This window comes from Sarcophilus harrisii, chromosome 2 (genome assembly GCF_902635505.1).
Source record: "Sarcophilus harrisii chromosome 2, mSarHar1.11, whole genome shotgun sequence".
In the NCBI taxonomy this organism is placed as follows: domain Eukaryota; kingdom Metazoa; phylum Chordata; class Mammalia; order Dasyuromorphia; family Dasyuridae; genus Sarcophilus; species Sarcophilus harrisii.
In genome coordinates this window covers 219,594,929-219,608,748 of record NC_045427.1, presented here as the reverse complement: position 1 = coordinate 219,608,748, position 13,820 = coordinate 219,594,929, and the positions used below count along the sequence as shown (strand labels likewise).

At 43.3% G+C, this 13,820-nt stretch overlaps 1 protein-coding gene across 1 annotated transcript in view; it reads right to left on the bottom strand.

Annotated features, from left to right (window-relative positions):
• The window catches only part of NPC1L1 (NPC1 like intracellular cholesterol transporter 1), a 44,784-nt gene extending 31,062 nt beyond the window's left edge, over nt 1-13,722 (bottom strand). Inside the window, exons 1-7 of the mRNA XM_003757768.4 lie at nt 13,175-13,722; nt 10,767-12,283; nt 4,802-4,902; nt 3,752-3,924; nt 3,483-3,611; nt 3,083-3,265; nt 2,145-2,259 (exon numbers count right to left, since the gene is read on the bottom strand). Coding sequence (XP_003757816.1) covers nt 2,145-2,259; nt 3,083-3,265; nt 3,483-3,611; nt 3,752-3,924; nt 4,802-4,902; nt 10,767-12,283; nt 13,175-13,228 — 2,272 coding nt within the window. The 5' untranslated portion in view covers nt 13,229-13,722. The remainder of the gene's footprint in view (nt 1-2,144; nt 2,260-3,082; nt 3,266-3,482; nt 3,612-3,751; nt 3,925-4,801; nt 4,903-10,766; nt 12,284-13,174) is intronic.
• Between the last annotated feature and the right edge of the window lie 98 nt (nt 13,723-13,820).

Here is a 13,820-nt window from a genome sequence, read left to right as displayed (position 1 = left end):
ATAAAGGGTGATTTCATCTGTAAACGAGGGGAGCACAGAAAATATACTTGTCAAATCTATGGATAAGGGAAGAGTTTATTACCAAATAAAATAAAGAAAGGATCATGAGAAGTAAAATGGATCATTTTGATAAGATAAAATTTAAAATCTTTGACACACAAAAACTATACAAGCAAAATTGGAAAGAAAGCAGGAAACTAAGGAAAACTTTTTCAGCAAGTTTTTTTTTCTGATAAAGGCCTCATTTCTCAAATATTTGTGGACCTGAGTCAAATTAAAAAAAAAAAATCCATTTCTAGTTGATAAATGATCAAATATAAACAGGGTAATCAAAGCTATCAATAGTCACATAAAAAAATATTCTAAATCACTACTGATTAAAGAAATGTAAATAAATAACAACTCTGAGATACCCCCTCATCAGATTGGATAACATGACAGAAAAGAAAAATTACAAATGCTGGAGGGAATGTGGGGGAAAATACTAATGTATTGGTGATAGAGTTGTGAACTGGTCCAACCATTCTAGAAAAACATTTTAGTATTTAGATCTATACCCAAAGAGCTATAAAACTGTGTATACACTTTGACCCAGTAATATCACCACCAGTTCTGTATTCTAAAGAGATCAAAGAAAAGTAGAAAGGATCTATATGTACAAAAATATTTGTAGCAGTTCTTCTTGTGATGGCAAAGAACTAGAAATGAAGGGATGCCCATCAATTGGTGAATGGCTAAGCAAGCTGTAGTATATGATTCTGGTAAAATACTACTGTGCTTTAAGATCAGCAGGATGCTTTCAGAAAAATCTGGAAAGACATATATAAACTAATGCAAAATGAACTGAACTGAATCAGGAGAATGCAATAACAGCAGTATTGGAAGGATGATCAACTGCAAAATGATTAGATATTTTCAGCATTATAATAAAATTAACCAATTCTGAAGGACTTATGATGAAAAATGCTATTCATTTCCAGAGAAAGAACTGATAGAGGCTGAATGTAGATCAAAGCATACTTTTTAAAAACTTTCTTTTCTGGATTTTTTTTCACATGACTAATATAAAAAAATGTTCTGCATGACTGAACATATTTAACTCACATCAAATTGTTTGCCTTTTTAAGGAGTGAAGAGGATTTAGAACTCAAAAATTTTAAAAACCAATGTTTAAAAAATTTTACATGTAATTAGAAAAAATAATTTTTTTTAAAAGAAATGAATAGGATGATAGTTTCAGAAAAACCTGAGAACACCCATATGAGCCATTTCAAAGTGATATGATCAGAATCAGAAGAACTTTGTACACAGTAATTGCAATATTGTAAGGATAATTAACAATGAAAAACCACTATTATGATCAAGACAATGATCCAAGATAATTTCAAAAGATCTATGATGAAAAATGCTGTCCATCTCAGAGAGAGAAGTGATGAATTCTGAATGCAGATTGAAGCCTTTTTTTCTCTTTTAACTTCCTCTATTTATGTTGTTTTATTTTGTTTGTGACTTTTTTTTGGGGGGGGTTGTAACATGCTGGCTAATATGGAAATATGTTTTTTATAACCTCACTCACATGTATAATTGATATCAAAGTGTTTGCATTCTCAGGGAGGAATAAAAGGCAGGAAGAAAAGAGAATTTGGAACTCCAAAATTTTAGAAATAATTGTTAAAAAGTTTGATTACATGTAATTGGGAAATATTTAATAAAATCAATAAAAGTAAATGGAAAAAATGCAGAATTTATGTCTCTGATCTTCAAATCTAGGTCTCTTTTTAATGTACACTACTGCCTTTCCCAAGGGAAACTGTATTATTAATCATTTCTTTTGTCTTCTACCTGCAGATGCTGTTCTGACCTACAGTTCCTGGGTCCTTAAATACAACTTCATACCTGTTAGCAGGAATACTACAGACATACTAAAAGCACAGAATGTTAAAGATAAAAAAGGGGGGAAGTGGAAGGAAAGGAACATTTATAAAGCACCTAATATGTGCCAAACATTGTACTAAGTACTTTACAAAGAAGGCCTTTAGGAATCATTTTATCTAACTCCTTCATTTTACAGATGGAGAAACAGACTATAAAATGGGGAATTGATTTTTCCAAAGCTTTAAAGTTAGTGTATAGAAGAGTCTCACCTAAGAAAAAACAGATGGCCTCAGACAGACTGCAAAGGAGCATGCTGGGAGCTACACTGCCCAAGACTCGTCCAATATGCATCTCCCGTTGTTCCCCTGGGAGACGTGGCAACCTCTGAAAGGGAAAAAAAAAAAGGACAAGATAATCTTTTTTTATGCACAGATCGTGGTCATGTCATAATTCTGTCCTAAAATCATCGATGGCTCCTTGAAGACCAAGTACATTTGTTGACCATTCCAGGTCTTTTATACTTCATCCTTATCTCAGATTACTCTCCTTAATGCACTCCCTGGTCTGGCTAAACTGGATTATTATCTATCCTATTAGGACACATGGCGTTCCTACTCATGCTGTACTCCCTACTTGACATGCCTCCCATTTCCTCTTCTCCATACTTTAAAGCCTAATTCAAATGCAACCCATGCAATGAAACCATCCTTGACTTTTCCCCTCCTCTAACTGCTTATGATTTCCCCCTCAGACTTCATATATACTATATATGAAACATCTACACATTACTTTGTTTTACAGTCTTCACTATACTTAAATTATAGCTGGAGCTTTTTGTATTTATGTCTTAATCCCCTCTTCTACCATAAACCCCATAAGAGTAAAATCTATACCTTATTTAAATCTGTATCTCCTCTACAAACTTTGCTGTACTACCATGCACAGACCACTGATCTCAGATGGGCTTTACCTGTCTCTTTCCCTCACACACATGCACAATAGGCTGATAGGCTCCTCTGCTTAAACCATCGGCATCTTCAAACCATGAATCAACTGCTCCCATTGACGGTCCAACACCTTCAGAACTCCCAAAGCACAGATCAGCCCAAATTTTCCTCTAAATTTTGAAGTCTTGCCTATTTCTGATTGGGGATGGCAAGGACAGAAAGGACCCAATCCCGGCTCACACAAATAATCCTTTTCATACCTGATACTCGAGAACAAAGATAAAGATGTTGTCAGCTCCGACAGCAAGCACGAGGAAGGGAACGACCTGGATGATCACCATAGAAGAGGGGATACCCACGTAGGAGAAGAAGCCCATTGAGGCGAGCACAGATCCCAGCACCACCAGTACTCCGCCTAAGCCCAGAGTCACCTTGGAATCCACCTGCAAGAGAACCTGGCGTCTTAAGCTCCACACAAAACAGAGAAACGTGGGGAAGAAATCTCAGAGAAAAACTTCTGCCTGCCTCCCTCCCAGTGCTTCCTTCTCTGCATTCCTGAAGCCCAAGGTGACCTTGGTTGGCCCCTCCTTCCAGAAGAAAAAAGGGAGATCCACCTGTCTCCCACAACCCTGAGCCCCTGCCTCCCTACAGGTTCCTTACCAGTACACGGGAGCAGCTAGTGTATCTCCCCAAGGCCAGAGTAATGTACAGGAAGACAATGGCATAGCTGATGGCAAAGATGGGCAGGTCCTCGGCTGTGGTACGGTTTATCTCGTCTTCCAGAGAACGCTGTGGAGGGGCAGGTTTGGTGGGATTGAGGTAGGAGTAGAAAGGCTTGAGGATTATGGGAAAGAAAAGGGGTCTCTCTGGTAAGGAAGACAGGGACACTCAGAAGGAGTGGGAGAAGCTACCAGGTTTGTGTCCTATACCTCTGCCATGAAAGTGACTTCAAAGGTGCCGGCTGTACGGATCTTGAAGTCTTTCATCACCTTCAGAAAGTGGCTCTCCCACAGCCGAGTTTGGGCCAGGCGGGGATCCCCAGCCGGGTAGTTGTTCAAGGAAAAAGTCAGGATGAGAGCTTCAGCATCAGAAAAATCCTGTCCTATAAAAAAGAGGAACTAGAATGGTGGAGACCCTGTCCCTTCTCTCCTTTGCTTCCACAAGTTTCCCTCCAACTCATCATCTCCTATCTCTTCTTCCCCATCTCTCACCTCCAGCTCATGAAACCTTTCTCTTCAGAGCCATCCCATCTCCTGCCATGATTCTAGACCCCTACTGTGCCTTCCCCACTGCAGCTGAGAGAAGGTTTTGTCTAGGGTTCTCCGGGCCCAGGCACAAAGAAATGCTTCCCTAGTGCTTCAGAGAAGGCAGAAGAGACAGCAGTAGTATTCTGATGGTTTCAGGCCATCACTTCTCTTCCCTTATCTCAATATGACAGATGGCAAGGTCATAAAAGTACAGAACCATACAACTAGAGGGAACCTCAGTCACCATCTAGTCTTACCCATACCCAAAAAGGAATTTCCACTCAGACACATCCAACAAGTCATCATTCAGTCTCTACCTGAAAACCCTGGGAAGAAGGAATCCATTATTTCTTAAGGCAGTCCATTCCTCTTTGGGAAAACTTGAGTTAATAGGAAATTTTTCCTGACATCAATCTTCAATTTGCTTCTTTCTAGTTTTTTCACCCTTTGTTCCCGATTCTGCTCATTGGGACCAAATAAAATAAATGAAACTGTCATGTGACAGCCCTTTACATACCTGAAGATGATTAGCATATTACCTTATACCTTTACCATTCAATTCCTGTTGGGAAAACTAAAACCATTTCTTGGCTTTTACTAAGAAATTTCAAACATTCCTTGATTCAAGCTCTCTCACTGACCATCCTAAAATAGCCTACCTATCTTAACTGTGTCTTATGTATCTCATTTATTTCCCCTTCTCTGGTCAGTGAGATGGCTTGTCCCTCTTACCTGAGTACCCTCCCACAGCAAGGAAGGGAAAGACAGGAGCCCCATAATCGGCCATGCAGCTCAGAGCCAAGGATGTGCCATCCTTGAATGTGAGGGGGGAACTGAAAAGAGGAGAGAGAAAGGTAATTTGGGGAATGACAACATCAAACACTCCCCTTACCCTTTCAACCCCTTCCTTCTATGTAGAGGGCCACAGATAGTGGGTGGGAACCTACTGACAGTGTCTGGTTGGGCTCCTCATCTCCCCTAAGGGCTGTCGGCCTTCCTGAGAAGTCAGGGGGCCATGACAGCCTGTGCTGTGATTGCTATCTGCTATCTGCTATCTGCAGAGTGATAGCAAGTGGAAGAGTGATACCAGGTGGCAAACTACGTACAATAGCAAGTTGTTCATGCGGTCCCACATGCTCAGAGTTGTTTTTGTTATGTAACAGTATATAAGGGTGAAAGATCTTGGAATAAATGGACTCCATTTTTCCACCATCCTCCATCCTCAGGAGTCCAACATCATTACTCCTCCACTAGGACAGTATATTTTAACTACCCCAGCATAGGGGATCTAGAAAGCAATGGTACATTTTGTCACCCCAACTTGGGGGCTCTAGAATGCAGGACACAACCCTTCTATTCTACAGCAGACTTACAGATTTCCACCCAACTACAATTATATCTTTCAGCCCACTATATCTTTCAGCCCACCCCACTCCCACTCTCGCCTCTCTAGCTACCACTCCCACACCATCTCATAGAATTTGAGAATTTGATATAGAAAGGGATCTCCAAGATTATTGAGTCCAATACTCTCATTTTTGCAGACTGCTCCCCATACCTGAAATGAACTCCTTATTCCCTTCTATCTTTTAAAGTCCCTAATTTGCTTCAAAATTCAGGTTAAACTCTTGCCTTCTATTTGAGGACTTTTTTGATCTTCCCAGTCTTTCCTCCATTACCTTATATTTATAGGTTTATTTTGCATGTATTGTTTACATATTTCACAGGACATGCATGTTATTTTCCTTTAGTTGAATGGAAGCTCTTATAGGGCAGAAATTTCATTTTTGTCCTTGTGTCTATCACAGGGCCTGGCTCATAATGTTATGCCACAGTTCTCTTTTATTATCCTGACTCAGTTTCCCTATTTATCCTGACTCAGTCCTGCCGTGGTTTCCCTGCTTCTCAGTCCTACAAAACCTCCCCTCCCTCTTTATCAGAATATTTGATAAGAATAAAAGATCTTATGTTTTAGAATATCAGAATGCCTGTCCCCATCCCAAGCTATCAAAATGTCAGGTACGGTCTTATCAAGATGCCTCTCCCCATGTCCAGGGTGCCTCCCCCTGATTATGTCATCTCATCTCCAGTGGCTTACCCCACCCTGTCAGAGTCCCATTCCTGACTCCACCCCTGCCTCAGTCTACCCTCTGCATCTGAGCCATGTGTATATAGGTCATTGAGAACTCTCATTGTTTGTTGGATTCTTGGAGCCGATTGACTCATTCAGCCCTGGGACCAAGCCATGGATCTATTTGATCCCAGTAAATCTCTCTCTTTCAAATAAAATATTAAAACTCTCTAATCTCTATCTTGCTCAGTTTCTCTGACATTACAATAAGAAAACTTTAATGCTTGTTCATAGACTCATTGATTTTGCAAATGAGCTAGCTGAGGCTCACAGTTTTAGTAAGTTATCCAAGATGCCATGAATCACAGCCACAGAGACAAGACCAGGGTCATTTCAGTTCCAGGGTGGCTCCTTCTACCTCATCTCTCCTCATATCTGTATGGATTGAACTTCAGCAGGGAGGAGGTTGAAGGACTTGGCTAAGGACAACCAAGGAACATATGCTCAGAGTACCTTCTCATTCCTATCTTTTTCTACTCTCATTTTGAAGCTCCAATAGATGTGTGGAGATGGAAAAGAAAAGAGAAAGAAAGGGAACAAGCATTTATATAGCAGATACTTTATGCCTAGTATTGTGTGAAAACACTTTACAAATAACTCATTTTGTAGTATCTCATTTGATCCACAACAACTCTGGGAGGTAAATGGTTTTATAATTCCCATTTTACAACTGAAGATATTAAGATGAAGCAACTTGCCCAGGATCACAGAGTCACTAAGTATTTGAAGTTGTACTGGAGGTCTTCCTGACTCCATCCCTAATTCCATTGACTATAGAGATTGAGAGATAGGTTCTTTAGGAATAGAAGCCAACAAGTTCCAAAAAATCAGAGTCCAAATGTGACCAAAGTTCCAGAAGAATCATGGTTATCATTTGTGTCTTCTTCAAGAAAAGGGGCTCTTTTCTAAGGGTTCCCTATGGAACCCTGTGTTCCCCAAGTTAACTTAGTCTGAAAGTGGTATTAGTAAAAACAAGAGGATTAACGAGGGAGGGAAAACTCCTGTGGTATCAGGTCCATAGGTAGCAGAATTGCCAAACCTAAAGATTTGGGCTTAAATTTCCCCAAATTCACCTTATCACCTTTCTATGATTAGGAGATACAGACATCAGAGTAGTGTACAGTCAAGTCTAAAGGGTGGGTGTGAGTCAGAAGAGCCAACTGAGATAAGAAGAACAAAGCCCTGAAGTGGAAGTCAGAAAACCCTGTCCCTCTGAAGGCTTTAACTCCATCTTTATGCGGCCGTACCATATAGACTCTCAGAGACCTGGGATGTATTTTTCCAGGGCTCAGGTTCCCATCTGCTAGGCTCAGTCCCTGATAGCCAATGAGAATGGTGAAGTAATGGGAAGCCTTGACAGTATCAAGGATAGGCAGCCCTGATAGACTAGGAGATAACATAGTTAGACACCACAGGAGCTACATTTTCCTCATTGGCACTGTTCACCCTAGGCAAGAAAGCAGCATGAGCCTGAGTGAGGGCAGGGAAAATGGAGCAAGAGGCCCTGTTCACCAGAGAGCAAAGTAAGGCCTTATCTTTGGTGTCAGGAGGCCCCTAAGGTCAGAGCCTCCAGTTGTGTTGTGCTGGCAGCCCAGTCAGAGTTTGAGAACTTCAAGCTGTGAACTTTGGCAGATTTTGTTTTTGTTTTGTTTTTTTTTTTGTCAAAACGTGAATTTAAAAAAAAAAAAAAGAAATTTTCTTTTCATTTCCAATTGTCCCTTTGGATGTTGCTGAACAGTAAAGAAGGGGTAAAGGAAGATCCCAGGGGAAAAGTGGAATGAGTAGAGGATGAAGTCCTGGGATGATAAAGAACTGAAGAAACCAATTAGAAAAGCAGCTTGGTAGAGTGCCTGATTCATAGTAGGCACTTAACAAATGTTTGTTAACTGGACAGTGAAGGTCTCAGAATCAGGCTTAGGGTTGATCCTTGCTTGTTTAATGCCGGACAAGTCACTTCTTCACTTCTCAGTCATCCTAGGGAATGTGCTGAGATTATAACTATTTGATATAAATTGAGATTTTGGGAGAAAGTGGGGTCCTGGGTTAGAAACCCCTCTGGGAGGGGCTCCACCCTCCTGTTCATAGGGAAAACTCCCAGATAAGTGATCTCATTCAATTGGAAATCTCAGCTCCGGGGGCATGGTCAAGGTCCTCTATTAAGCTGAAAATTAACCCCTCAAAATTATCTGGAGATTGGCTCCTGGCTCAGGCCCAAAGAGACTCATTAAAATCATACATGCCCAGATTTTTGCAAAATAATCTTAACAGGATTTTGCCCACTAAGAAAGCTGCCTTCTTAGTGTATTGAACCCACTTTTGCCACAAACTTCAGGTTTGCAAATTCTTTTGCAAAAAATCTGCGACATTGACCAGGGGATTTCTCAACCCTCATTTCTCACATCTCAACATTTGGTGGCCCATTATAGGGATCCTTGAAATTCTGGCTGAAGTAAGCCTTCTCTTGCAGTTGTCTATTCTATAGCTGGGACGCAGCTATATACCTGGGACACCCAAATACCCGGGAAGATTTGAGGTGTCAGGGCTTCACGCTTAGCAGAATTCCCTGGCTGGGGATGCTCAGACTAGGAATTCCTGTGTTTCTGACAAAAGTCCCCTTAATCAGGAAACTTTTGTCATCTCTCTCTCTCTCCCCCCCACCCCCTCTCTAGGGATGCCTGAGAGGATGGGGTGCTATAGAATCAGGGAAATCTAAGGCTTGTGGGACAATCTACATCTATCCCTAAAGATTCTCCCTTATGATGTCTCTTTAAAAACAGAGACTAATTCGGTTTGAAAGATCTCAAGACTAAGAAACATTTTTTTTTTTTTTTTTGCAATGCTGCCTGGCCTCAATATATCTTGAGGAACCAGGAAAAACAGCTCATTAATGGCTCAATTAACTACAGCACTGTCCAGCAACTTGATTTGTTTTGCTGAAGGCAAGACAAGTGGACTGAAGTTCTCTATGTCCAAGCTTTTATAGCCTTGTCTCAAGATCTTAAATTAAGGCAACACTGCAGAATGCTGCTGGTAAAATTTACTGGAGAGGAATTGAAAATGGATACTAACCTTCTAGATAATGCCCTCCTTCTTTAGAAGGACAGGATCCTTCCCTTGCTCCTCATTGCAGTCCTTATCAGAAGGCCTACAAATTCCTTCCAAAACCATCCCCTTATCAAAGACAGGACCTTGGGTCCCACAATATTTCTTCAACCTGATCCCCCCCTCACTCCCTGAACTAGATTCTGAGACAAAAGTCTGGGCACATAGCTCATGATTTTATTGGGTCTCTTTGGCCCTGAGCCAGGGGCTAATCTTCAGATGAATGTGAGGGACTAATTTTCAACTCAATAGAGGGCCTTGACCATGCCCTGGGCTGAGATTTTCAATAGAACAAGATCACTTAGCTGGGAGTTTTCCCTACAAACAGGAGGGTGGGCACCCTCCCAAAGGGGTTTCTAACCCAGGATCACCCTTGCCCCCAAGATCTCAGTTTCTATCATATTGAGAAGCATTAGTAAAGGGGAGGAGGGACAGGAAAGACATATCTGAACACAAACAAACAAAAAAGACCATTGGTTGTCTTCCCTGATTTTGGGGTGACCTTGGACAAGACAAGACTTGCTTCCCCTCTCAGGATGTCCTTAATTATAAAATCAAAGTTTTACTCGATGGCCTCTAGGGTCCCTTCCAGTTGAGACATTCTGTCAGGTGGCTATTTTCAAAGGCTAACCCTCTGGGTGGTACTTTGACAATATCTTCTCATACCAGTCTGTCTTTTCTTCCTCTTTATCATTGCTGAGACCAAAGACCATGTTCTGGTAGACCTGACCCCCCAGCCTAGCGTTCTCATTGTCCTGATTGGTAGGCACTGTACTTTATTTAGCTGCCCCCAGGCATGGTTCATTTCATATCCCATCCTACTCTGATGCTCTCCCCTTCCAGCTCTAGAATCAAAATCAAAACATGCTCCTAGAAAGGGTATGTCAGTCAGTCCAATCTCCTTTTCTAGTCCACTCACCCTCCCTATGACTTTAGGAACTGAAACATTTCTCCCTAACCATCATTTTCCTATATATGCCATCTCTTCATGTTACAATGGAAGCTCTTTTGAGGACAGAGTATCACATTATCTATCCCCAGAACTTTGTCCAGTACTTGGCACATAATGATTTAATAAATGCTTTTCTATTCATTGATAAAGTATTGAACTTGAAGTAAGAAAGCCCTGAATTCAAATTCTGTTACTTTCTGGCATGACGATGGACAAATCACTTAATGAGTTTGATCTGTCTCAGTTTCCTTATTTGTAAAAAAGGAAGAGTAACTTGTAGGACCTACTTCACAGGACTGTGGTGAGCCTTAAATGAAAGTGCTTTGTAATCTCTAAAGCCCAGAAGAAATCAGCTGTTGTGGCTGTTGTTTATTGCCCCTGGTGCTAATAATTCTGAAAAAGGTGCCTCAGCTGGGACAGATGTGGGTGCTAGTGGGCAAGGGATAGGCTCTCAGATCCTAGTTCTTCTCGTGGGCCCTCCCTCCCTGGCCCCTAAACCCAGAGGATCTCACTTGACACAGTAGAGAAAGTGGTCCCTCCAGTTGATCTCGGCCGTCTTCCCCATCAGGGTCTGATTGGCAGTCAGGAGGAAGTTGGTGCGATTGCTTTGGAAGTACTGCAGGAAGCTGTTGATGCAGCAGTCCTCCAGCCTGGGGTTGTGGGGCTGGAGAGGGGCGTAGCAGATGTCCCTGAGGGAGATGTTGCGTTGCTCTTCCTCAGACCAGACCTCCAGATGCCTCAGCTCCTCTTGCAACTCCAGCAGTTGAAGGAGCAGCTCCTCCCTCAAAATGCCACTGAAGTTCTTGGGTCCCAGAAGCAGGGAATCATAGGTATAGCCAGGCTGGCTAGGAGCTGTCAAGATCACCTGGTTGGTGCGGAAGAAAGGCCCAAAATAGCGGTCGTGGAATTCCTTCTCCCTCCTGGCCTGGCTGTTGGGATTTGACCACAGCTCTACGGGATCTGTGGTCAGCTTCAGGAAGACCAGGCCACTGGCCAGTCCTACCACCAGTACTGTGGAGAGAAACAGAACCAGCTTCGGCCACGAAGCCACCCACGTGCCCCAGCTTTGGAAGAGGTTGCCCAGGACGATGTGGGAAAAGTGACTGAATTGGTTGGAGCAACCTGTGGCCTTCTTGGGCTTCCGCTCCTTTCTTCTGAGGCAGGAATGAACCGTAAGGAAAGTGAAGAAAGAAACAAAGGCGCAGCAGAGGATGATCGCCAGGGCCAACCCGCTGTGCATCCTCCCCAGGCGGAAGGTGGAGTCCTGCATGGGAGGGTGGGCGATGGCAGGACAGGCCAAAGCACAGTCCTGGCAAGAGCAAGCATTGGAATCGTTGCCCCGAGTCTCATTGCAGTTCCACATTTCTGCATCCAGGGCTTCTATCCCACTCCCGGGGAGCTGGCCAGGCTGCAGGAGATGAAAGGCGATTTCCAGGGGAGCGACTCCATTTCCTGTGTCGCCCTGGAAATTGAGCCAACGCTGGGCATTACAGAGGTCGGAGCCATACACCCCGCACATAGTGCCGATGGCCAGGCTACCCGTGGCAGGGACTTGCACCTTGCTGCAGGAATTGTAGGTCCGCTCTGCAAAACTCTGTTTGTAGAAAGCCTGATAGGCTACCACCTTGGAGAGGTTAGTCCCTTCGATGGGAACAATGCGAGTCACATTGATGAAAAGACTCTGGTTGGAGCTGCAGGTGTTTTGGCAGTGCAAGCTGGCAAAGTTCTCAACACAAGCCGGGCAGCGGGAAAGCAGCACCTTGGGCACTTTCAGGCTGTTCTGCAGAGCAATCAGCTGTTTGGGGGAGCAGCAGGCAAAAGTGGAGTCAGGGCCTTCATACAGCCGGGGGCAGATGCTCTTCAAGAGCTGCAGGTGGTCCCCAGTGAGTTTGCGGGCCGGGGTGTTGGATAAGCAAGACACGTTGGGCAGGGGGAGGAGACCGCCGGATAATTCAGGGTTTTTCCCACAATCATCATAGAAGGCACACCTGCCAGCTTCGTGGACAGGGGTGTAGTACTTTGCACGGACCTGAGGAAGAGACCCATTAGAAATAAACTCTTGCACTCGCCTCCCCTACAATCGGGGCTGCCAGCCAATCCTAATTGCAAAGACAGGCACAAACCTTCTAATCTTCCTCCCAAGCTTCAAGCGCCAGAGCCTCTTATTTTTGCCCCCTTTAGGGCAATGCTGTCTCTTTGTTTCATGGCAGGCCTTACCCCTCCACCTCAGCATCCAGGGAGTTGGTCAAAGACCAGGTGAAAACAGATGAAAGTGTTGTATAAGTGTTAAGGGGCTGATGGTGTGTCTCGTGCATCCCCCTGTTGCCACCTCCTCCTCCCTCTCCCAATTTCTTGAATATTTTTTTCCATTCTTCCTGGTTCTAAAACTGTGAGTTTCATCAAAACTGTGGAGAGTCAGGAGAGTGGGGACTGTCTTGCAAACCTGGGAGCCAACAATCCCTTCTCCCAAGGTTCAAGATGGGATTTGTTACCTAACAGACTAGGATATCCTCCAGAAATCTTTGCTGAGAACTTCCAGCCTTCTGGTCTTTTGAATTTGTCTAGATAAAAGGGCAAAACCAGCACAAAGGAAAAAGTACCGGGACAAGTCAAAGCACCCAAATGTCAGTCGTGTTACCTCTCTCAATCTCAGTTTCCTCTTTTGTAAAATAAGGTTGGACTTTTATTGACCTTCTCAACCAACCCTAAATCTAAGGACCAAAGTCCCAAGCCAAAAACCAGGCAGTCCCACTGCCTAAAATATCTTTTTGGTTACACATTTTAGGTCCCTCCTCTCCCTTTTAATTGCATTTTTAAAATAATAGCTTTTTATTAAAAAAAAAAAATACATGCAAAGATAGTTTTCAACTCTAATGCATTCTTGAGTAACATGGAGAGAGACATAGAAACAGGAACTCACCAAATGCAAGAGGACCACCAAGAGCAGCAATTCCTTCAGCCCAGGCTTCGCCATCTCTGTGCCAAAAAGAGCAGAGGGGCAGCTCAGGGAAGTTGATATGACAGTCTTTAATTAGGGGAGGAACAAATTAGTGGCGTAATAAGTGTTAAATCTGGCCTGATAGTCAAGAACCAATGAAATATCGGTAAGTTAATAATCCACTGTGGGCTACTTCCTTCAACCAGTTTGGCACCTGTTCTATGGCATTTCACTAGGTTTCCCCTCCTCTACAGAGGAGTGCTGTCCCTAGAGCATCAAAGCTGTGAGTATAGGAACAGTCTTCACCAGGGCCCAGTTATACAATAAGGGGATGAAGGAATCATTTGGGGACCCCTCATCCAGATATAAAGAGGTGTCCCTGTGCCTGACAAGGGATCTATGATTCAGAAGAAATTTTTGTGTGGGAGGGAGAACTTAGGAACTGGCACTCCTGGGGTACATTGCCAGTTTTTCTGTCCTCTATCCTTTTCCTGCCCTCTTTTCTCTCTCTCTCTCTTGCCTTTTGTGCCCTTCCGTGACATCTCCGTCTGATCTCCCCTCTCTGGGATCAGCACAAGGTCTCGCTCTGGGCTCTGAACACGCCCAGTGTACTGTCATCCTTAGCAAC